This window comes from Nesoenas mayeri (assembly GCF_963082525.1).
Source record: "Nesoenas mayeri genome assembly, chromosome: 1".
NCBI classification, from domain to species: domain Eukaryota; kingdom Metazoa; phylum Chordata; class Aves; order Columbiformes; family Columbidae; genus Nesoenas; species Nesoenas mayeri.
This window is the reverse complement of record NC_137541.1, coordinates 185,411,089-185,436,699: the sequence shown is the minus strand read 5'-3', so window position 1 is coordinate 185,436,699 and position 25,611 is coordinate 185,411,089. Positions and strand designations below refer to the sequence as shown.

At 43.4% G+C, this 25,611-nt stretch overlaps 1 protein-coding gene across 1 annotated transcript; it reads right to left on the bottom strand.

The window, feature by feature from the left end:
* Positions 1-259: 259 nt before the first annotated feature.
* Positions 260-20,155, bottom strand: LOC308053117 (phosphatidylinositol 3,4,5-trisphosphate 3-phosphatase TPTE2-like; the record flags this gene model as incomplete). Its single annotated transcript, XM_080363899.1, has 18 exons — positions 260-362; positions 1,900-1,970; positions 2,454-2,549; positions 2,925-3,022; positions 3,674-3,779; positions 4,802-4,882; positions 5,796-5,857; positions 7,117-7,205; positions 7,282-7,363; positions 8,271-8,331; positions 8,924-8,988; positions 9,474-9,537; positions 10,357-10,456; positions 13,269-13,388; positions 13,786-13,947; positions 15,617-15,664; positions 17,994-18,071; positions 20,106-20,155. The coding sequence occupies 18 exons, from the start codon at positions 20,153-20,155 to the stop codon at positions 260-262; spliced, it is 1,536 nt and encodes a 511-aa protein (XP_080220025.1).
* Positions 20,156-25,611: the final 5,456 nt, after the last annotated feature.

Sequence of the window (25,611 nt, the reverse complement as noted above, 5' to 3'; positions counted from 1 at the left end):
ATTACCTGTATGTAGAGACATCTAAACCCCAAAGGATCCACCAGCTCATTACCATGACAGTCAGCTGATACTAAGTAACTCTTCAGAGGATTACTGCTCTGCACAACAGAACTTCATGTAAGTTTATTAGACAAGTTGTATCTACACAGAAATACATTAAGTACATCACAATGAGACTGCTTCACTTTACACTGAAGCAGCAAGACAATCCCCAGGAAAAAAGATCCATTTTATATGTTTCCCTTCTTTTCACTTTCCCTTATGGCTCAATAAAGTTCACCTCCACAGCAAATGTCTCGCTATAGACTTTCCACGTTTTAGACTTGTGAGGGTTATCCAGCTCATTCCTGGGAAGGTAGAGTCTGAAAGACAGAATTCAGAACCATATCTTACAGCCTAAAACATGATTTTCCTTTCAGCCTCCCACAAGAACTTCAAGCTCAGCCCTGGAATATTAAATAGAGCCCCAAATCTTGAATTCAGACACCAGCCATGCCTGCACAGGGCTTTGCATCTGAAGTAGTCTGAGAAACATAGAATTAGCTTGATCTTTGGCTTGTTTGCTAGTTTTTGTTGTGGGGATTTTTTGGTTGTTTTTTGTTTTGTTGTTGTGGTATATGTGTGGCTTTTTGTTGTTGCTGGTTTTGTTTTTTTCTTCAGAGCCCCACAATGCAGGGCTGCTCAAGTAAAATCAGTGTTACTTTCAGCTCAAGGCCTCCTGATGGGATGCAAGTGGCAAGACTTTAATAACTGATCTTCCTAACAGCAAGGACTTGGTTCAGTACTAACACCGAGACATGTTCTCCACTTTTAATGCTTACCAAATTCATGTCTAGTTATCACTTAACAGCACTTGCACATCAGCTGTGGCTGAATTAGAGGCCCAGAGACAGGAACATCGCCTTAGCATCTGTTCACTTCTGATCCGGCCTGGTCCACCTGAGGTCTACCAGAATTCTCCAGGCAGAAATGGAGATAGTCTCTACTAAATCATGTTTAAGAGAAGGTCTGGTGGGGCATCATCCCTAGCCCTGGACTAAACAAAGCACTTGCGTGAAACTTGAGTGGCACTGCTGCAGGGCTATCAGACAGCTGGCACATATTTCTCCTGGCAATGGTTTCATCCAACAAGATACCTGCACTGCTGGCTCAGCATATTAAGTTGAGTTTTAAACAGATTCATGGCTTTGTCTCCACATGCTCTGATGGGATCAATTAAATAAAAATTATTTCCTTCCTATTCCAGTTATGGAAAGTAATTATATCTCACAGATCAAGTTCATTGTTCCTCTGTTTAAATCTATCAAGTTTGGTAGACAGAAGAGAAGGAGGTCCTGTCTCTGCATTTCTACATCACTCCCCTAACAAGACAGACAAGCCCAACTTTTGCTGGCTGGAGCTCCACCAGTATTTCTAGTCTCAACACGAGCAAACCATAGTAATTTTTAGCTTTTACAAAAGCATGGGAAGGAGTTAAAGAGCCTTTCTTTGGGATCCCAAGCCTCAAGACCTCTAACTCTGATCTTAATGTCTGCCGGCTGAACAAGTTCCAGTCTCTCAGTCAGCCATGCTATAGAGGATGGCAGAGCTGCCTTCAGTTTGAATAGTTAGCATTACCTTTCTGAATTCAAGTTTACTAACAACACTTAGAATGCTGAGGAAAGAGTCCAATGGATTAAGTTGATTGAAATAAGGAGCTCACATGTTTGAAACACATGGCACAGTGCAAGTTTGTGCCAACTGTCTGCTCACCAGTTACAATTGAGAGTTGGAGACCAGTACCTGCAGAGAAGCCAAGATCAGCCAGCTGCCTCAGCTTTCAGTACCATGTTTAAGAACTTTCCACTCTGTTCAGACATCAGGAGTTAGGATCTGTGGGCAATCACTATGATTACTCACCTGTTATTTTCAATAAAGGAAGTGTTGAACCAGAAGAAGAATGGGCAGTCATCATAGCCTTTTGGGAGATCCTAAACACAAAGACCTTGTTTAAATACTCCGTTAGATAATAAGACTTTTTTGCAGAGCAAGAGCACCCACCTATCCTCAGTAGTTTGGTTTACAAAGCTATAGTGCTTGACTCAGTATACTTGAAGAGCCCAAAAATAACACCCAGATCTCTATTTTCACCAGTTAGTTCAGGACTAGGTCACTCAATACAGTGAAGTAAGAGACCCATGTTAGAAGTAGCAGGTACTCAACTAAGATGTTTTGGTTGTACTGTATGAACAGCCAGATGCCTCCCCCACCCACACAGGCTGATGTAGCAACATTTGCTGCATCCCCCACTGCACAGGGGTGCACCAGCTGCTACAGGATGGCCACCCCCACAGCGGGAGTCCCTGGGGAGAAGCACAGATTCAGCCCCCCACAGCCCAGCCAGCACCCAGCTGCTGCTTGCAGTGCAGCCTCCACTCACACTCACATGAGGGTCTTCATGCTGGTGTACTTACAGAATGTGACTCAAATCTGACTTTCACATCACCACTTATAACAGGGCTGTCCTCCAAGCCAATGACTACACAGTCACTTTCAGAATCAAAAAAGAGCTAGATAATAGAATAAAGTATTACTTTTATGGAGAGTTACTGCAGAGACAAGGCACCAATTCATGACAATACCTAGCTACTCACTCATGGTATACACATACAATAGCAGTGCTACAATAATAGCCAACAATTTAAGTTGCTCTGGTCAGAGTGAGCTATGACATTTAATTGACTTCTGTGGAAGCCTTTCACTATCTTAACACTACTTTTCCTGTGACTTAGCAAAGCTTAGCTTTTTCATTCTCTCAGAATTTAGAGCATATATTTATTTAGACAGTTTTATGTCCACTATTGAACTTTTACAGGAAGACATTTTTTACCTAAGTCAGCTTTCAGCTCCATGACTCAACTAACACAACTTCACAGTACTCTTACCTTGCAGTTTGCTTGACTGGCACACACACATTCTAGTACAACTTGCTTCCTCACTATTATCTGGACCTTCATATCAGTTCCATTGCCTTTCCCAACTCCTAAGAAGAAAGAGTCGCATTATACCATAGTACATACATTGCCAGAAACAACTGGTCATGAAAACCAAGTGCAATCCTATTCAAAAGTGCTTTCTCTTCAGAATGCCTTTCTATAGGCTTTAGAGAACTCAAATCCTAAAGGTAGCTCAAGATTCAGTGGTTGAAAGCAGTATTTTGAAGCAGCAGTGAACTCTACTAGTGGAGCAAAACAGGCTAATGTAGAGTCTAGTTCCACTGACTGAACAAGAACAGCCATTTGAAGTCCCCCTGAACAAGTAGCGCTGAACTTCTGCCTTTTATCAAAATTATCAGTACCTATGTACAGAAACAGATGTCTATAATGAAGCTGAGAAACACTAGTGGATGCAGTTCCACATGTGGAGTTAATCTCACTTGAAAAGTGATTCCCCTCCCAAAACAGAGCAGGTTGTGTGTGAGCCACTTTTGACCAGACACCCAGAAATTGACAGAATACATGCAGCAACTGCACTCCAAAATGCTGGGATCTGAGATTTTGAATGGCACAGTTAAAATACAGTGAAGAGTAAGTCTGCATTCCTATCATAGGGTTAGCAAGAGAGACAGAGATCAGCTGCCTGCAGGAGGAAGCCATTACCAGGTAGAGGAATGCCCAAATTCAAGAGTTCTTACCATGTATAGAGTGGATTTTGAGGTTTTTTATTTTGAGTTGTCTCTCTGGTGGGAGTTTCAAGTTATACTTGTTTTTCAGGATTTCATAATACCCAACATACCTACTCTGTAATGCAAAAAACCCAGACACATTATGCAGTTTATGTACCTCACAGAGACTAATTCTAGGCAGAAGTAGGATTAAACAGATCATCTACTTCAAGTTCTTAGGTCTCCTTAGTCCAAAGCTAAGAAGAAAGCAGGGATTTGTTTTCCTTCCTCTCCCGAATTCAAACAATCCTCTAAACAAATTCAGCATCTACATTTTTAAGCAGTGTTTAAACTTCACACTCTAAAAGAAATTCTTGATTCAGCAAGAAGCAAAGAGCTTTTATGTTGTAGCTTTTTAAAGGACAGAATGTTTAAGTGTACAAGATACTTTAATTTTACAGAAGAACATTCTGAAGGACAATTGTACTTCCATTCTGTTCTACACTAGCAACTATAGTACCTCTGTCACCTGCTTCATCTCACAGTACACAGTGAAATAAAATGAGCAAAGCCCCTAAACTGTGGGCTGAGGCAATAGCTTGTTTAGTATTTCTTCATGAATGCAGTCACCAGAGGATTCATTCCTCCACCTAGCCACAGAGCCATAGCCCCCCCCCCAGGCCAGGCTGCAGGTCACAGTGCACCCTTGAGAAACAGCCCAGTTGTCTCACAGGGTCATGCTCCTGTGAGGGTGGGCAAACACCGCAACAGGCTGCCCAGAGACATTGCACAGATTTTCTAGACCTGACTAGACATGGCCTTAGGCAACCTGCCCTAGCTCATCTTGCTTGAGCAGTGGGGTTGGACTGAAAGCTCTCCTAATCTCAGCAATTCTGTTATCTTAGATACCATAACTCAGATTTGACGATTACGTAAAGAAAGGCATAAGGAATGTGCTTGGACAATGGGGAGAGGGGGGAAGATACAGTGCAATCCTATCAGTTGACAGTCTTCCAGCCCTTAGAGTACAGAAAATTCAAGAGTTAAGCATTAGCAGGAACCCACGTCTCTGAAACAAGGCAGGAAAGGTGTGGCAGCATAAGCGCTCACAAGGCTAGCATTGGTTCAGCTACTCTTACTGGACCTGCTCAAGCTTACCTGGGATGGAGTTTCAACTCCCTGAAACTTGGTACTTGTGCTTCTATCAGTTCTTCTCTCCCCAAAGTAGTCCAAACTTTCCTACACAGGAAGATAATCTCAATGGTTAAGATATTAATCCCAATACCATTCCCCTTCCTGAGAAGGGGCTAGTAAACTAGAATTACACTAATCAACTGCAATACAGGAAGGCAAGTGAAATTATGCAATAGTAGTTTTGATACCTTTTGAAGAAGGCTTTTAACTAGAATAATTAGTAATTAGAACATCTGATACATTAAGGCTGTCATCCATGAAAGAGTGCTAACAAAGCTCATTGAATGAGGAGAGCAATAAGCTTTTTAAGCACTTGCTTTAGAACCATCTATACTTCTCAAGTGGTCTGTGACAGACCAAGCTGAACATGAGTTCAGATCTTCACAACCCAAACTCTGAGAAAAACACGTGATTAAATGGATACACAGTCCAGCCAGACTACCATGAGTGACCGGGGCCTTCTGCAATCCAGGTCTCCAGACTGACACACCAGACACTGGATACTAAAGCAGCACATGCATCTGTCCTGGCCAGGACTTGCTGATCTTTCTCCCTTTCCCCAGAAGAGCTTCTTGCTGCAATGCTGGCAGTCAAGGCAAGACAATTCTTGATACCTCACACTACTTGGAGGGAGGTTAGAGAAAAAAACCTGCACTTCAAAACAGTGACACTATGTTTAGTAAACCACACTCAGAAGTCATCTACAGTTTAAGAAAGTCCTAGCTCAAGATCCTAGATCTGCTACACCTCAGTTCTTCCTGATCAAGAGTAGTCTTCATCAGAATGGAATTTACACAGCAATCTTTGCAAGAACTCTTTTGTAAAGCAGATTGTTCACAGTACCCTTTTATCAGTATAGACTTTTTGCAGAGTATTAGTGCATTTCACCAATTAAGTAGGTTCTTCTTCTATTAAGTAGGAATAGTATAAGAATCATAGAATAACCACCAGTTTTTACCTTTGCACTCTCAAACTGGTCACTGTCTATGAGCCAGGTACAGACCATTGTTCCAGTCCTGCCTGTGTTAGAAGTAAGAGACAGGTTGAACTACAGGAGTTCAAAGGTATTTGGGATTATTTTTGTGCATATGAAGTTATAACTTCTGAAATGGAAGAGGTAACAGGAGATAAGTGACACTTCAGTAGTCAAATGGCCGTATTTCTGGGAAGAATGAGTTAAAGACAATATACTACAGTTTGTTAACTTATTCCTTAAAAGCAGACCCCATATTTCTTCGTAGTATTCCTAGAGATACTTAGGAAGCTGGCCAGAATCTGTACACTCCATTCAGTGGAGACAGAGTCAAGCACACACTATGATTAGGTTACAGACTGGCACCTGCCAATGCTCTAAGCCTCATAAGTTGCTTCTCTGCTTCAACTTCCCCCACCCTCCAACCCCACTAAGGGGGCACCAAGACTGTTAGCACAAAGACTCCAATATAGTCTCAGTTTCAAATTTAAAAATCTCAGAGGTCAAGCCAACCCTCCCTATACTTGTTCTTCAAGCTGGTTTTGGCCTGCAGATAGTTTAAGTGTTCAGATTTGCAAAACCTTTTAAATTATGGTTTCAAGTGGCGGAAAGAGCCTTCTTTAGATTACATAACCACCTGGTTTAGGACAAGTATCTGCAGTAACAACAGTAGGTGGGTAAAGATGCAGCAGATATTCACAGGGAAATTTTGCTTATTTGTACAGCTACCTACAAACTTCAACAGCTCCCACACTACTACAGGTTGTGGATAGCACCCACAGGTCAGCTCATGTGCAGTAGCTTTGGTTAGCCTGTTGCCATCACATTGTATTCTATCACATAGTACCATGTGTGCCTACAATACTCCACCCCCACACTACAAGAAATTTAAAAGCTTGAGGTATATTACAGTGCAGGATAATCCACGTGGGTGACTGGCTGCCAGAGAGCCAAAGCAGCAACTTAACACTTTTGTTCATAGCAGTTTCAGTAGCTCACTATTCTGCAGCCTCTCCTGAGAGACTGAAGTCTCAAAGTCAGGACAGCAGAAAGTTATTGAAGACAACTTTGAGAGATCAGATGCCATCTTAGATTAAGAACCAATTCAGGCTACCTAAAAGTGGGGTTGCATAATACAAAATACACAGCACTATAGTATTGCTAGTCACAGTGCTTGCAGAATTTGTCAAGTTACACTCTAAACCCAGCTCACGCTATGGCTTAAGGCCATACTTGCATCAAAGAAGCTGTGATAAGAATAACATGTAATTTGTAGCATACACTGATTAGACATGAGAAGTCCTACCTTTGCCTCCTTTACAGTGAATTGCTATGATGTTCTTTTCATCTTGACTCATCCATTCACGGACACTGGCAGTGAATTTCAGCATGTCCCTAGATAAGATTAGTGGAATAAAGCAGATGTCCATATAGAACTACCATGATGTACATACATCTTGTTAAGACTTACTGTAGTGCTGGGACATTGTGGTCATCAATAAAGATCCTTTCCACCCTGTAGTGGAAGTACTTGGGGTCATAGCCTTTTTCACCTACAAAGAAAAATCTGGAGTTATGCCAGTAAAGGGAATAGACTTGCAACAAAGGAAGTGGCTTGTGACACACAATTGCTGGTCTGAGCATATACTAGTGTTTAAAGTACAGCAGTAAAAATAAACAGATGAAAACGGAAAGGCTGTGAGAATCTGGGTAAAACCATGCTTACTTAGCTTCCAGTTTCACACATCTCACTTTTAAGTGAAAAAATCATCTCCAGGCCCAGATGGCCACTCCTTTCCATAGGTGTTATCTAGAGATGTGAAAGTTAATGCCCTGATGTAGTGTCAGGGTCAGCCACAGCAACAACCACCTACAAAGTGGTAAGGAGCTGCTAACACCACACTCATCTGTGACCCCTCTTCTATCCTGCTGTTGGCTAGAGGACAGTTTTACTTTTTCAGGACTTCACTATCAAAGCTTCTATCTCACACCTTGTCTGCTTCCAGGTCTGATGCTCTACTGTGAAAGCAGAAACAGGATAGTTGTTCCTGAAGTATTTTTCATTGTTTTAGCCACCTCAAATGAGTAGTTAAAAGCTTTTCTGTTTAATCTCATTCTTCTAAGCCTCCATTAGAAAAATCCTCCAACATCACCCAAAGTTTTAGCCCAGGTTTAGTTTTCCACTTCTTTAGTAAGAGTTTTGGAACACTGAAGCAATTGTTCAGCATCAGCAAGGAACTCTTAACTGCAAGGCATCCGGTATCTCCTTTGGAAACTTCAGTACAATGTATTAGATGCTCCAAGTCAATAACCACATTCAGGACAGAAGACAGGCAGAGACAGCTGTGTCCTTTTGACAGACTGAATTCTTGGAGATCTAGTATTGCCAGCATCACACACTGAAAGGACATTTTTCTGTTTAGCAGTATTTCAATACAGTCAGCAGCTAAACATACTTACTGCAGAGATTGTAGACTTTATAGTGGTTTGCATGTTTGGTGTCCAAAAATCTTGCAACTTCCTAGAGCAATAACAAGATACAAGTTCAGAGTAGTCAGTGCTCTGCTCCTTATTTCCATTGCCACCTCAGCCCCTACCCCTGAGGTAGGATCAGCAGCTGCAATCATTCACAGCCCTCAGACAACAGGCCTTCCCAGCTCAGTAGCTCAGATGCTTGTCTGGAATAGAAGTACTTCTACAACAATCTTCCCCACCCTACATATTTATGTTTCCACAACACCATGCAGCATAGCTCTAGAGAGCATTAACAGAGGCCTTTTAAACATCTTTATTTAGCTGAGTAGACAGTTCTCATCACTCATACTATTACCAGCCTGAGACAGAACTGACTTGGATCTCTGAAGCACTCCTGAGGAACAGTAGCATCAGAGCACCAGTGTGTACACATTATGAGATACATCCCACTAGGTGTAGCTAAGAGACTCTGACACAAGCAACCATAGAACAGTTGAGATCACCATTTAGTCATTCCAACCAGCTAAGACAGCAGGACTAGGACTGACTTGACAATCTAGTCCACATGCAAATTAGTGGGAACCTAGAAGTGAAACACCAGTCAGAAATACCAAACTTGGTAGACGAGAGATTTTTACCTCTATAGGGTTCCTATAGAAAGACTGCTTCCCAGAAGATGGAAATGACATTGCAATAATGCGATCTGCAGAAAAGACAGCAGTCAGAAGTAAAGGCAGAAGCCTTCCCACATGTAGGAACTACATGATCAAGAGCTACATTATGAAACAGCTTATTTCTACCCTAATTATAAGAACCACCTACCCATTTCTGAGAGGTTTTATTTTGCATTTACTACAGCTAGAGCAGGAGACTAATGCTTTCTGATGCATCAGCTACCATTAAATGTCAGTCTCCATAGATTCACAGGCAAAAATACTGTGAATTAATCAAGTTTCTCAGAGGGCTTTCTGTCATTGCATACAGCATGGACAACCTCTCTCCCAGAGGGCTAATCCTTGAGAACAGCATCAGAGTCTGGAATTATATTTTAAAATCCCACAGAAAAGGAGTAGGCCTGGTTTGACTTCACACTTACGTTTCACAAGTCTAAAACATTGCCTGTATTCCATGTCAAGCACTCATTAACTGAATAACTAGTGTTAGCAAGTGTCATTTGCTTCTACGAACCAGTAACATAAGTGAGGTCCAGATCAAAGCCATCTTTCATATAACGTCTTTTGTTTTCAGAGACCTACCAAAAAAAAAAGTAGAGTTAGTCTTCCAAAGGAATGCCCAAGATCAAAAAGTGTTGCATATTATCGGGGGAAAAAACACAACCATCTAGACTCTGAACTTAAGTAATGAGTAGCAGAGTCTCATTTTGCTATAGCAAAGATCACAGCATTAGGCAAGAATTTGTGTTAAATTTTAGGTAGAAGCTCCATACAGAGTTTTTACCCCAAAGTGTCAAATTTATTCTAGTGCAAAGAACACTAGGGATTCTTTGCAGACTGCAGCATGAATCTGTCAGAGTGTTTGGGGGCTGAGGAAGGAAGAAGAAAATCAAAGGCAGCACAACCAAGACTGCATATGCCTGAGCAAGAGGACACCCTTGAAGCTTCAAGTACCACTTCAGTGTCCCTGATGAAAATAAGAAGAGGCATTTACAATGGATAGGGCTTCAACAGCTAAGGTCATTTTGTTTTCACCTGGAATGAGCAGCAGAAGCATTAAAATTCCTATCCTCCCATGTGAGGGCAAACAGTCCAGGTATCACACAAACTAGAAATTATCAATAGAGACACATGGTGGTGTTGCAGTCACTTGGCTATGCTGGCCTTCCAGGTCAAGCTGCTGCTCACTTGAACAAAGGTCAGAATTACTAGCTATACTCAAGTTGAAGGCAAAGCTCTGGTTCCCTGGCAAGGACACTGACCAGACATGTTACTTAGGCAATAACACCATTTGCAGACCAATAGGCTGTGGGCAGTCCTGCTACTCACCATTGATGGCTGCCTGGAGAAAGAAAGAGCTGGAACAGAAACTTTGATATATTAAGAAGCCAACTTACCATCCTCCTGGTCACTACTTCAAGTTGCTTCTTTTGTGAAGCGAGACGAAATATTCTTATTAAGATGACAATTCTCAGAACTCGGAGGAAAATAACCATTCTAGACAAGAGTCACATTCATCATAAAAGAAAATGAGCACAATTAAACTTAGATGCAAAGCTTAAAGCTATTTAAAAGCTGTTTCAGAGACAGTTCAAAGCTTTGTTTCATATATTGAACCAGAACTCCCCAGGCTGATTTTGGAGAAATACTATACTTGGAGAATACCACCATTTTGAGGGTTTTTTTAGGAGTACACATTCTGAATAGCTAACAGAAGTAGGAAACCCCCTACTTGCTTGAACAGACTTTTCACTGGCACATCTACCCACAAAGCAACAGGTTCCTTTAACACCACCCATGTTCTTATCCCTAAATTCTTGTTCCTTGAAGCTTGTTCTGAAGTATACATTTAACTGTAGGTAGCTACCTGAAAAACAGCTGAAGAGAGAAGCTAGACCGGCTATATACATCATGCCTTGATTAAGAAACCTGAAAACAGATCTGTATAAACCCTGTGTTTAATCATTCAGCAACTTGAGCAGATGTTTTGATTTGAGGAACTTTGAACTGCTGTTGAACTTTGAAGCAAGATGCTTATGCAAGTGGTTCTATGAAACAACTGAACAGAGGCCACTGCTTTCACATACCCTTAGGGACTAGGGCAAACTAACCTCCATTCCTTAAGGAGGTATGTTACCTAAGCATATACTTTTAAGTAGCACATGCACATATTTCAGGTCCTGATACACTTAGGTAAGAATCCTGATGAATGCCTACAGTAAGGGGGACAAATATTACAGAAACATTAACCCATTGCCTTCAGTTGAAAACAGTCTGCTCTCCACTGATGTGGAGCTTTAAGTCAGGAAGACATGGTTGTCCTGGACACCTAGATGGAAGCTTCCATTTCTGCCTCAGCTCCTTGCCAGTCCAGGATCACCCTACTGTTTTCAAAACACAGCTCCCTTGGAGCTAGTAGACAAGGAGATGAACTAACACTGGTTTAAAGACTCCAATAGCCCCTCTCCCCAGCTTGACCCACAACCATGAGAAGCAGCTCTTCAACATAACAGCAGTTTGCATTCTGCCTTTTAAGAAGTTAGCCAGTTAAGGATTAGCTCTCAGACTAATAACCAGCTCTCATTCCTCAAAGCCCTTTTGTAAGTCAATTTTCAAGGAAATGAGTAACCCAATCCAATGCACATCCAGCTAGGCCAGACTGGAAACAGACCATATTTCTCCATCAGGAGATGTTACCCCTATGGACCACCACCAAAATGTCACTCATCACATCATCCGCACAAATGCTGCACAGATTCTGATTACTCTGCAATTTATCAGGTGCTTTAAGACCACTGTTTTCTTCTTGCGGAAGGTCAATGAGCAAAGAAAGGTGATAAACCCCAGGTAGGCTACTGGGAATTAGCTGGATTGTGTGGACACTACTGAAGTGTTAGGTGCTAAGACAATCTTATCTCAAGATTTGTGATTTGGCCAAGTCTGAGTTATCTATTGCCAGGTAGTTAGAGCAAGACTGAAGAGCCCTTCACAAGAGAAGCTTTGCAGAAGACCTTGCATGGGTGAAATGGTAGGCCCCAGCTCAGTTTCTTCAGAGAGTATCAGTGTGAACTCCTTTCCACATGACCCAAAAGCCTATTCTAAAGCCCCATCGACTTCACCAAGTCAGAATACAAGGTACTTGCATACCCCAATCTACGACAGGATGGGGCAGCACAGGATCGGGCCTACTACTAACACAACACAGTGAAGACAGCAGTGCAGATTATCCTGTCACAGTGCTATTTCTCCTACCTTTAATCAGATGCTGCTAGAAGATTAAAGTTGCTTTAGAAAAATGTGGCCAGAAAGGTGGGAAGAAGTCATTTAACTCAGATTAATGTTTAAAAAGACCTAGAAGGAAACAGCCTTTTATGATCCTGAGGCCGCAAAAGCTATTCCTTTGACAGTTCTGCTTTCTGAAACCTGAGTTTAACTGGCATTTGAAGAGATAACTATTGCTTCGAGGTGTTTGTCTAACTCTGGATTCTTCAATAACTAGAGTTTCTTTTAGATTAATGTTTCTCCATTTGTGCCCAGTAGCCAGTTGAATTGGGGGTAGGGGATGATTTAAAAGAAACAAAACACACACAACAAAACTGAAAAAACCAACACACCACACACAATCAGCTTCTTTCCCTGGATGATGCAAGCAAGTTTCACTCATTCAAACCTAATGCAGATAAATTAATCTTAGGGTTGTAGTTCTGTCTCCATCAGGAAGGGATTCCTCTCACAGGTTATCATCTGATCAAGCTACAGAAATCAGATGGAAATATAACTTGAATCAACTTATGCACATAAACAGCATGTTTTCCCTTCTCAAGGCATGGCTGAAAAATCCAACATATGTTACCATGGGATTTCTGGAAAAGCAAGGTGGAAGAAACAAGACAGTGTGGTAACTCTCTCAAGATCCATTAGATGAAGATTCTCCCTGTTTGTCTCATTTGCTCTTAATAATCCAACTCTCCTTTCTGACCTTTTTCAGACTCTATCAGAGCTGCTGCACACCTTCCGCCCAGCAAAAAAATGCTTGAGTCAGATCATTTGATGGTGTCACTATTTACTTTTAGTTACCCCAACTGACACATTTAGATCATCTCTGCCTTCAGAACAGGGACAGTCTATAGTATAGCTGTTGACCCAAGTTAAGTGTTTCCTATCCCTCTTTAGTCTGCACCATGAAATACTAGCACTGCCATATGTGTGATGTAGTATGCACACATCTAGCTTACAGATACTCAAGAAAATTCTTAGAAAACTATCAAGAAAAGAGAGCTCATATTAACAGCTACCAAACCATTCTTACCTTGGTATCTGATCTGCTGCAGCAAGGTCTGAGAAGGAGTATGTCATGTTAATTAACAGAGTGCCCACCACTATGAATGCATCCAAAATATTCAGTTTGGACCGGAAATAGTTCCTGAAGCTGAAATAAAGGAGAGTTTTAGACAGATGCCAGTGTGGATAACAAAGATTAAAACATATCTTCAGGAAGAGAACGACCCATACAGAACTACTGCTAGAGACAAGCTCTCCTGAAGCAGTTCTTAACAGTAGCACAGAACACTCACTAAGAAAATAATCTTACACCTGGCCTCCACACAAGTCACAGCAAAGCTGAGGCACTCTTCAAATGCTCACTTAAATCAAAAGTGCTTTACAGATTATTCTATAGAAGGGTAACGCCAAAAAAAAGACAGCCATTGTCTAGAACCAGAAAGCTCACCTACAGAACATCCACGTTCACAGTCCAAGCCTGAAGTATGGCTTCCTTACTAGCCTGAGGACTTAACACACTGACTTAACTTTTGCCCATGTCTTACCCTTCAACAAACACCCTCAGGAGAACATCGATGAGGAAGAAGAGTGCTATTGCCAAGGAAACACCTTCAAGAATCTCTCTAACACCTTTCTTCTTCTCACTGATAGCCAGATCCACAATCACGACTATAATGTCCACAATGATAAGTACAACTCCAAATACCCTGCAAAAAGAAAAATACAACTTGAGAGCTAGGAATGAATTGCTGACATTTATTGACTGATGAGCACAAGCTCAGAATTTTGTTTTAAGCTGTTCCAGCAAGAGCATATTCTCTTGTATACAGACTGGGGTGTGCTCGTATAAGCAGCTGAAGGATTCCACAACACGGGCAGTGGGATTGAGTGCACTCTCAGTAAGTTTGCTGATAACACCAAGCTGTGTGGTGTGGTCAACAGGCTAGGGAGTAGGGATGCCATCCAGAGGGACCTGGACAGGCTTGAGAGGTGGGCCCATGCAAACCTCATGAAGTTCAACAAGGCCAAGTGCAAGGTCCTGCACATGGGTGGGGGCAACCCCAAGCATAAATACAGGCTGGAAGGAGAATGGATTGAGAGCAGCCCTGAGGAGAAGGACCTGAGGGTGTTGGTTGATGAAAAGCTGAACACAACCCAGCAATGTGAGCTTGCATCCCAGAAAACCAACCATATCCTGGGCTGCATCAAAAGCAGCATGACCAGCAGGTCGAGGGAGGTGATTTTTCCCCCCGCTACTCCACTCTCATGGAACTCCACCTGCAGTACTGTGTTCAGCTCTGGAGCCCCAAACATAAGGACACAGACCTGTTGGAGAGGGTCCAGAGGAAAGCCACAGATTTGATAAGAGGACTGGAGCATCTCTCCTATGATGAAAGGCTGAGACAGTTGGGGTTGCTCAGCCTGGAGAAGGCTCCAGGTAGACCTGATAGCAGCCTTACAGTACCTAAAAGTGGCCTACAAGAACACTGCAGAGGGATTTTTTTTTTTTTTTAAAAAAAAAAAAACCCAGCATGTAGTGATAGGACAACAGGTAATGGCTTTAAACAGAAGAAGGGCAGATTTAGGTTAGATATAAGGAAAAAATTCTTCACCATGAGGGTGGTGAGGCACTGGAACAGACTGTCCTGAGAAGCTGTGGATGCCCCATTCCTGGGAGCACTCAAGGCCAGGTTGGACAGGGCTTCGAGTAATCTAGTATGGTGAAAGGTGACCCTGCACATGGCAAGGGGCATTGGAACTAGATGATCTTTAAGGTCTCTTCCAACCCAAACCATTCAATGATTCAAACAGCATTAAAGTGATCTGCACAGAGCACATCATCCCTGTGGAACTGTACATTTACCTCTGACTCAACTGTAGTTATTCATCTGTATTTGCACAGTTACCTAGAAGCAGTGCAAAACTGAATGCCTTAGGGCACACAACTGTCAGTGCTGCCTTTCAGTCTGCTCATTTTCCCTCCCACTTGTGTCATAGTATAGTCCATTAAAAATAACTGTCCTTAATGGCTTACTTTGTTTCGGCACCTAGACTGCATACAGCTGACCAACTGGTTGTTCAAAGGCTGCCACAGCCTGGAGTAAGCCATTAAAGAGGTTTTATCCAAGTCAACAGCATTCACAGTTCTGACTTGTAGCTCTCCTTTGAGAACCTAGTTATCTGTTTAAGACTTATTTCCCAATCCAAGTATTAATACTTTCCTCAATCTACCCTTTCTGGGGGTGTTAGGAGGTTTAGCACTTTCCAGACAGAGAAGGCTGGAGTCACAGTCATTCAAGGAACTCTCCAAGTTCTTAAACCAGAAATAAGGACTATTTCAACCCTGCTCATACCATTACAAGCATGATCTTTTACCTGAATCCAAATGACATCACAAATGGGGAAATTTTTCTCCTAATTGCACTGCAAGAGAAGAAAATTGGCATCAAGAAAAGTGACATTCTGCTACTGGTATTAGCCATGAGAGCACTGTTAGATCCTTTTGTTCACATCCTTTTCATTTTAGAATTCTGTATAGTAGTAATTTCTTTAAGAAGAGATTATTCAGTTGCATTCATGAAGTATATAGGCTAAGACAGTACTTGAAAGCAATGCTTTGACCACTTGTTAGAAAAAGCATTCATCAGCTACAGACCCTAGAAGTACAGCAGTATGTACTCATGCACAGCAGTATTCAGTGTCACAATTGTAGCGAGACTAGAAATCTGGCTTAATGCCCAGTTATAAGCTTTAAGAAGTGGGCTTCTATAATAGCTGTTGGTCAAGAGGATGATTAAAGGATAAATGTCTCTCAAGGTATCTTGTTCAAGATATTAGCTTATTGTACCAGAGGGTTTTTTTTTTATTTTGTTTTTTTTTCAAGCCTGGAAAAAGCTGCACTTGTTAATAGCTCCACTTATGCTTCTGTGCTCTTGGAATAGAGCAAGACAAATCTTTCTTTTACCTTTAAAAAGAAATATTGGTTTGGCTGTCAGATTAAAAATTCAAGAGCCTTTTAAGAAAATGAGTTACTGAAGCCAAGTTCTTCCAACTGTGGGAGTTATTTCCAGCCCCAGCAGGGTTCAGCTCCTGTTTTAGTGCTACAGTTAGGTTCGGTTATGGTGGGACTCAATCGTCTTGAGGGTCTCTTCCAAATGAAACAATTCTATGATTCTATAAGATTATTTGTTGCCTCTTTGATATGCTTTAAGCCTTCTGGTTTTAAGCTAGGCCTTTGTGTCACTATCTCAGTAGCTGACAGTCTCCTTCAGCTAGATCAAAAACTAAGTTAGAAGGAATTATCTGCAAAATCGAGGTTCTGATCACTTGAAAGACAGATTTCCAGTCTGTTAAGTAATCTTGGGATGACTTAACTACAGTGAGCACTGGAATCTCTTAATGGACACTTAAAAGAAAACACCTTCTAAAAGTATATCACTAACAGTATAACCTACCAAAAGGTTCTAACACCAACAAAAAGTGCTGGTAGATTCCTTTTGTATTGTTCACATATCTACCCTCTTTCTTGTCTTATACAGTTACTACATTTCCCCTCCCACCACCTTTAGAGATACCACTGTTACAGGAAGTCTTTGTCAGCTCAATAATGCATATTGCACCCCAGTGATCCTGCCTGAGCTACTTGTTTTCTCAAGTGCAACCTGAGCATCGCATTTCACTTGGTACATATCCTTAACACCTTAGTAACTCAATTTAAGACAAGGCTAGATATATTTGAAGTGATGAGGAAGCATCTTTCTAGGCTTACTGATTGCTTCTTATTATTAGGTTCATAGTTTAAACTAAGGAACAAGGTCTAACAAGCAAACATCTGCATCCCTAAGTTGTAGCATCCACTTTTCCAATGGAAGTCAAGGACGTAATAAAAGGTCTTGTCTTGAAGGCAGCCTAACATATAAGAGGTTCTCGCATTCATAGATGTCTGATATCTAAGGAAACACTGCAATAATTACACTAACAGCCAGCTGGTCTTTGAGCTTGCCCAGTCAATGCAAATGTAGTAGGTATAGGAAGACTTCAGCTTTCTCAGTCTGAAGACAAGTATCTTTACCAGATGCACTTAAGACTGAAATATATACACACCACTCTAGTTCAGCCTGCAACATCTTAAATCAGTTGAAGAGAATGTGGCACATTTACTCACATGCTTAGATTAAAGCCTTTGTGAAATATGTTTGCAAATGCCAACTTCTGAATTCTAGAAAGACATGTTGTCACATTGAAGAACCAAGATAACAGGCTTAGTCTTACTGTTCTTGAGCTGCAGGAACAGAGAACTGTCTATTCGCTTGTCACTGACTTCACTAAGTATGCTGGGAGAATTAGTAACTGGTGACAAGAGAAACAGTTAGAAAATAACTACTTCAATAACAGAGTTAATCACTAGCAAGTTCAGGCATGATGCTTATCATTTGCCCCAAATACTCATTCACCTCATTTTATCAGAAGCATTTGTTCTTCTGTGCTCTCCCAAACTCTATCCTTTGGGGAAATTTAATCACCACAGTTTGGACTACCCATCCTCCATAATGACAGACTCACAGCTAGTTCTTGTGTTGGGCTTTCATCTCTAGAGGCATAAAGAAGCTTCCTGAACTCATCTTTATTACGTACCATATCAAATGTCAATATCAAGTGATTTACTGGGCTTCAACAAGCCATCTGTCTTATTTTGGCTCAATGGCTCCCACTTTCAGGGGTAAGCAAGGCATTTACTATATTATTAGCTTACTTGGAACAGCTGTCTGGTTCATTATCCTCATCACGACCATCATCAATCTTTACTGTGGGCTCTTCTGCTGTTGGAGAGCTGGCAAAGAAATAACATGAGTCACATACTGATACAGATGTCAACTTTACACATTGCTACCCTTCATTGTTCCAGAGAAAATATTAACTGTCAGCTGAGCAGCAGCCTGGGCCAGAGCACAGGCACAGTACCAGGGGAAGAAAGATCTCCCACATGTTGGTACCACAGAACCCCTTGGCTTGTACTGACCTGGTTCCACATCAGCAATCCATCTCCCAAAAGTTTCTCTTTTGGAGAAAGGAACAGGTGTGTTCAGCAATAGGATAAAGGGCTTTGAAGTAGGACATCTGAGAGTCCACTGAGGACTTTGAAGTCCAGTCCAGACTCTGGAAGTACTGGAAACATGCACATGCAAAATTGCTTCAGAGTCCAAGTGACAAAGAACGCTGTTACAGTAAACTACTTGTTCAGAGAATAAATGTTTCCACCAGGAAGAGCTATAGCACAGAGATGTTTTTGTGCAGCACAGGATACCAGACAGGAAACTGGAAGAGTAGAGCAGCAGCTGAGCTAGTGCTAGGACAGCATTTTTTGGGCTAGTGGCTGTTTGCCATAACTTCCTTAAAAGGGTTTCCTTAGATCAAGTTTTTGTTCAGCCACCTCAGAAGCTTTGAAGGTCACCTGATGACTTCAGAGAAAATAAAGTGCAAAATTCAAATCCAGGAGTTTCTAATTCAGCCTTCTCCACAGAAAGGCTATGCTGTGTAATAGCACAGCCAGTGTTTGCTGTGGCTCTGCCTCTGGCATCATTGCTTCTCCAACAGAAGCAACTACATAGACATATTCAATATTGACATTTCCCTGCTGTTCTGAGGCAATCTAGCATGATTGAAGCATTAGTGTAACAACTCAGAGGATCCAAGTATTCCTCGTCATGTACAATGGCCCCATGCACCAGCACTGCAGTGTGGGCTAACCCCCTCTTAAGCACAACATTTATTGATGCATTTCCTACAGTTTCAACAATCAGTACGGGTGGTTCACCACCTGCACTCAGTACCAAGCCAAACAGAGGAATTACTACCCCCCAACAACTTTGGTATTTAAAGGCTAATTTTCCAGCTCCAGTATCCTCATTTTGTTTCTAGAATTGAAGCAAAGCTCTGGCAGTATGTAGCCATTCAGCTTTGCTTCCCAGCTATTCTTATAGGATACTCACTTGGGAGTCTCCACTTAATGTACAGCTAAAATACTTCACTCATTAAAGCAGGTTTTTGCTGCTACAGCAATTTTGCTGCAGGTCACTTGTTTATACTTGCAGGCACATGAAGTGCACCAAATGCCACCTTCTTAACCTCTACTGCGATTAAAAAAAAAGTCCAAATAAGAATGAGTGTTTTGGATTAGGAAGCCAATCTTTAATACAAAAAGAAAACAAGCCAAGTCTGGGTACACTGTTTCCATTGTGTTCTCACACAAAAAAAATCAGTTCTAGATAATGCTTTCCTCTGAGGGAGTTTGTTTTGCTGAGCATTCTACAGCTGCTTGTTGTCCAAGCTGAAACAAGCTCTCTGCCACAAGCTACTACATCTAGTCTTTGACTACTGGGGTGGAAGAGAATAAGGATATACTAGAATAATAACCTATTTCCTCCCTACACACACTCTCCATACAGAGCATAAGCTCTTCTGATTGCTTACAACTATAGGGAACTTCAGACTTGAGGCTTTCAAGGAGAGAAGAGCATCTTGCTCTATGTGAGACCCTGACAGTGTTTCTGGATGCTAGAAGAGAGCAGAATTTATTACCATAAGATTATACCAGGGCTGGGTGTTCTGCAACTCTTAGTTAGCTCTTAACAACTTGCAAGAAGTCAACCATAACAGCACATTTCTCTCAAAGATATCACTCCTCTCAGACAACAGCATTTTAAGGAGGGGGTGGGAGATACAAAGGCTATATGCTATATAAACTCCAAGCACTGTGTCATTATTCTCTTTGTTATGTTTAAAAACTAAGAAACCCTAGCCAGGGGACCACACACTGCATACTTCAAACCAAAACCCTTGCCCTGGTGCAGTCCATTCCACTCACCTGGCCGCTTCTACCAGCTCTGCCCCTTGCTCATACCTCACCGTTGTCATCTTGTCTGTTGTTGCTCCACTGGCCTCAAGAGAAGCACATCTAGTTAAAGAGAGATGAGCACAAGAAACAGTGAACACCAGCATCCCATAGCAGCCACACTCATGTTACCAGTAGACAGGCTTCTGCTTCAGGCATTTACCCCCATAGTTGACAATACACAATCTTATCTATAAAGCTCGTGAGAGTCAGGGCACTCGCCAATGTGAGGAAGGTTTTTTTATCATAGTTAGTATGCCACAGTGACGATAACTTTAAGGCAGCATCTTCACCAAAGGATGAAACATTTTCCCCTGCTTCAAGCAATGGAACACACAAGAGTCCAGCCAGCACCCCCGGGACGGGCACATCCCCACCTGGAAAACCAGGGGAGGGGCTCCAGGAGCTCCCGGCGCCGCGCATCAACCAGCCCCTCGGAGGGGCGATCTGCGCTTCGCCCCTGGAGCCTCTGCTCGCGTACACCTGCCCCGGGCCCAGCCTCACAGCCCCAGGCAGGGAACCAGCCCCCACGCCGGCGGGTACGGCCCCGCCGCAGCCTCCCCGCTCCCCCGGCGACGGTCCAGTGCCCCTTCCCGCCGTGGGCCTCGCACAGGCCGAGCCCCAGCCCGGCGGCCGCCACACAGAGCCTGCGGCTCGGCAGCCCCAGCGGAGACAGCCCGCGGTGGCCGCAGCCCCCGGGAGCGCCCCCTCCGCCCGCCGCCCTCACCTCAGCGCAGCCGCCAGGCTCAAAGTCGAGCCCGGACACCCGCCCCGTCACGCCGCAGGCTCAGCGGAAAGTTGCGTTAAACTTCCTGAGGGCTGTTCTCCCGACCCTCCCGCCTTCCCTCGCCCGCCCCGCGGAGCCCCACTCACCCGCCGAGGCGAGGCCTAACCGCGGAGCGGGAGCGCGCCTCATCCCCCCGCCGGGCCGCGGCTAAATGGTCCCGCGGAGCCGCACGGCTGCACCTGGGCCGGCCCGGGCGGCACCGCCCGCTGCCATGGCGACGGCCCCGCCGCCGCTCCGCGGGCTGCAGCAGGTGGGCGGCAACGGGCCCGCGGCGGCCACAGGGGCCTCTCGGGGAGCTCCGGGCTAGAGCCGGCCCGTCCCCCGCGGATCATGCATTCCTGGGCCCCCAGGAGCGAGGAGCCCGCCAGCCCACCCCGGCAGGGCCCGCCGCCTTCCCCCGAGCCTCAGCCACTCGCCTTTTGTGGGCTTTGCTGCTGTGCTTTGGTGCCTCTTACTGCATTGCCCTGAGCTGGCGGACTGGGGGGCGCTGCAGGCCAGTCAGGCCCCCATAGCCTGTCACAGCGACTGTCCATCCAGGGCGAGAGGCACGTAACATTGAGCACTTAGGCTTTTCACATAACATCGAGCACTTGTGCTTTTGCAGAACCGGAGCCTGCGCGGCAGAAACGCGCCGCGTTACCCCGTGTTCCCAGAGGCTTCACAGCTGGCCCGGCGCTGACCCGGCCGCACCTCACGGTGGAATAACCCTGCTGGGGTTCCCCTGCTGCCCGGGGAAGGGTGTCTGCAGCACGGCGAGCAGCAGAGGGAGCTCCAAGCGAGCTTTTGGGGCTGCTCCCGGGGCTGCAGGAGCTCGGGCAGGGTTAGGTGCGGTTACCTGCTGTCAGGAGCCTTTCTGGATGCCCTTTGCCCGAAAGAAGTAAAATCTTTAGGATGAATGCTGAGAATAGGAAGCATTTCTGGGCAGCAAACTAAATAGAAAGTTTCCCTTTCGTGTGTATAAATGTGTGGGTAAGCGGCTAGCACAGACAGCGGTACCAAGTAATGAGCCAAATGTGTTTGGTATATTCAGATAATTATGTATTTGATAAACAGCCAAATGTGGATGGAAACTAAGTCAGATTATGAGAAGAAACATTAATTTGCTCTTAGTCCTGAGGAAAAACGTTACATGTGCAGGTTATTTGATCCTGTGGACCGTGTGGGTATCCTGTGAGTTACTCTCAACAGGATCTTATGCCCACGGGCTGCCTTCACAGGGCGTACCATATTGGAGAAGGGTGTAGAAATATGGGAGTCCGGTTTCCTCTGTCCTGAGCCCTGTAAGCACCAAGGTCTGGAGCACATGTCTAATGAGAAGCGGTTGAGGGAACTGGGGCTGTTTAGCCTGGAGAAAAGGAGGCTGAAGGGAGACCTGATCACTGTTTACAACTACCTGAAAGGAGGTTGTAGCATGGAGAGTGTTGGTCTCTTCTCCCAAATAATAAGTGATAGGATGAGAGGAAATGGTCTCAAGTTGCACCAGGGGAGGTTTAGATTGAATATCAGGAAAAAAATATTCACAGAAAGGGTTGTCAGGCATTGGAACAGGCTGCCCAGGGAAGTGGTGGAGTAACCATCCCTGGAGGTGTTTGAAATGCCTTTAGATGAGGTTCTTAGGGACACTGTTTAGTGCTAGAGTTAGGTTATGGTTGAACTTGATAATCTGGAAGGTTTCTTCCAACCAAAACAATTCTATGATTCTATGATAAGGTGTGAAGGCAGTGTGGGTATTGAAGTGGACTCTTCACAGAACATCCTGTAACAAACAGTTGAAGGAGGAGCTGGAGGCAGGGAGGCTTCCAGTTTGGGGTTCAGACTGAATGCCAAGGCCGTAAGTGAACCAGCTTCTAGATGAACTTACAGTAAAAAGGAAAAACAACTCTTTCCATTTTTCATCATATAGGTAGACACTGCCTTGCCAGTGATAAAACCATAACTGTTCCTTTCAATGTTGCTAATCTTATCTTAGAGCACTGGTGACGCTGTAGAAGATGTGCCAGCTCTCATGCGTCATCATGAGTTTCCTGGTGGCTGTTCTAGCTTTCTTAAAATTTTGACTTCTTGAATCAGATGATTGAAATAAAAACATGACTTTTTTATTAATAAAATTAAATTTCTACCTCTGAGCTGCTGAAGAAAAGCACAGGAACAAGATCCAAGGTTCATAAAGCTAAAAATGAAAAGGAAACTTTGAAAATATTCTGGTTTTAAAATTCAAGACTTGTAAATCATTGTCTTTGTATTTTGCTGGTTAAGTCATGATACTGACATTTAAAAACTCATAATCCAGTTCTGATCCCTTGACAATTATTCATCAGTGTAAAACAGGAGAATTGTCAACAAAATGCAGAAAGGATTGAAATGTTCAGTAAATAATCCAGCTACATACTGGGTAAAGAGCAGGATGAAGTATGCATATCTCAGGGGGGTGATGACATACTTTACATTCCAGAAATAACAGAGAGGGTGGTAAGCAGAATCTATTAACTCGGTAGATTTTAAAATCAGTAGGTATGGCTCATTTATGTCTGATATGTTTAAGACTATCAGATACAAATGCCAAGAAAAATAATTTTATTTTTGTAAAGTCTTGGGGTAGCAGAAATCTGGAGATAAGTGAGGAAGAAAGCCAATTCTCTGCCAATATTAAAATCAGGTGGATTATATGACCTGATGACGATAGACCTGTCAGTTTGGCTTTGCTCCCAGACAAAATGAGAGCAGAGTAGATAGAGGCTCCAACTAATAAAATATTAAAGGAGTTTAGTGATAATAATTAATGCAAATCAACATGGGATTAGGGAAAATAATTCCTTTCAAACTAATTTATATTTCCTATACAAGATTACAAGTTTTACTGATAAAAGTATTTCATTGCTTCTGTAAGCAACTGTCTGGCTAGAAAATCACATTTGATTTAAAAGGTAGGAGAATATAAAAATCTGATTCACACTGGTGAAAACCCAGCACACTAGTCTTAAAATAACTGAAAAGAGAACCATCCTTAAGCAATTCCTTTCCAGAGAGGTTCTGCAGGGATTGGGTGTTCTCTTCAGCTGTTCAATGTTGTGTTGTTTTGTTTTAAACCATACGCTGGATAAAATCCCGAGTAATTGAGCCTGGAGCTGACAAAGAGGTAAAAAAAAGTGATTGGATAGAAGAAGAATTGCTGCCTAGCACTGAGTAAACTGTAACATCTGGTAAGTCCAGATGAGCAAGAATTGTGCTTTTCCCTGCATCCCCTGTCAATCTCAGAACAAAAGACCTCAGGGCAGTGCTTTTCAGCCCTTGGTACCTGAAGGACCATGAAACATCTTTAAGAAAAATCCTTGGTCTACTTATAGTCCCACTGACTGTCACTGCAAGGCACCTGCCACCTGCATGGGGTATGTGTACACATGTCAGAAAGCTTGGAAGCATTTCTGGAGTAACTTATGTTGCAAATCACAATCATCTTGGCTGGAGGGAGTAATGTCATGGCAGGTCAGACTTGGAGTATCAGCGACTATATTATGAAAACAGGTAACTGAAAAATGCTGGGGTAGTAGTGGGGAGGAGCCAGCCACAGGTGATTGTGGCATGTGGCTCTGTGACAAAAGGAATAACAAGATCCTTAGATCCACAAACAGGAAATGTGTTGGGTTGGAAATATTCCTTGAGCTTTTGGCTCCCATGTGCTCTCAGCTCTCTGGTCCTGGCAGCCACAACTCTAGAAGGAAGGGGGAAGAGCCGTGATGTGAGTAAAAGGCTGAGAAGTGCATCTCATCACACCTGAGACAAGGAGCTCAAACCTGTCTGTCTTCTTAATCATAGGCAGTCAGGACTGGATCTGAAAGAAGGTCTAGGTGTCTTTAAATGGGTGTAAGCAGACTTTAAGCTTCAAAATTTAGATGTTTTATATTGCCTAACGCTAGAGACAATTAAATTAATTTGGTACCTCAGACCACCCCAGAACCTGCAGTTCTTCTGTGTGTGCCCTGGACTTTCCTGGCCACCTATCTCTGCTGCTTTCCCCTGCCTAAGGTGGATCAGGATCCCAAAACTAGGCAGAGAGGTACTGCAGTCCCTGGAGCCCCCTCAACAAGCTCAGTGAAACCACCTCCACCACACACTGCCATACACCACCCACAGTTCTTTTCACCTCTGTGTATGTGCTCTGCGTGAAACAACCCTGAACAAACTCACCCCAGGAGCAGAACTTGCTCTTCCTCTTTCCCCATGCCAGGTGAGTGCCCTCCCATCAAGTGCCCTTCCCTGAGGATGTGCTGGTGCCCAGGACAAGCTCCGTGCAGCCCCTTGCTCTGTGACCCTGCCGGCTTCCCACAGCCTGCTCACCCACAGCCAAAGCAGCTGCTGGGGTTTGGGTGCCCAAGACAGGGGCAGGCAGGCACACAGCGTTATTGTAGTTGGACCTACCCTTGAGCAGGGAAAATGACATTTGGCAGCAGAAGGCTATTCCCCTTTGCAGAGTCAAGCGTCATGAGATTAAAAAGGCTGCAGGATGAGACTTGGCAGATTCAGTCTCAGGGGGAAAAAAAAAAAACAACAGACAATGTGGGTAATTAAGCAGTGGAAGAGCATGCTAAAGTCTGTGGCTGATTCTTCAACACTGAATATTTTACACCAAAATGTTTTTTTTCTCAGAGATACTATAGTTCAAATGGGAGTGAATTAGGTCAGGAGAGTTCTCTG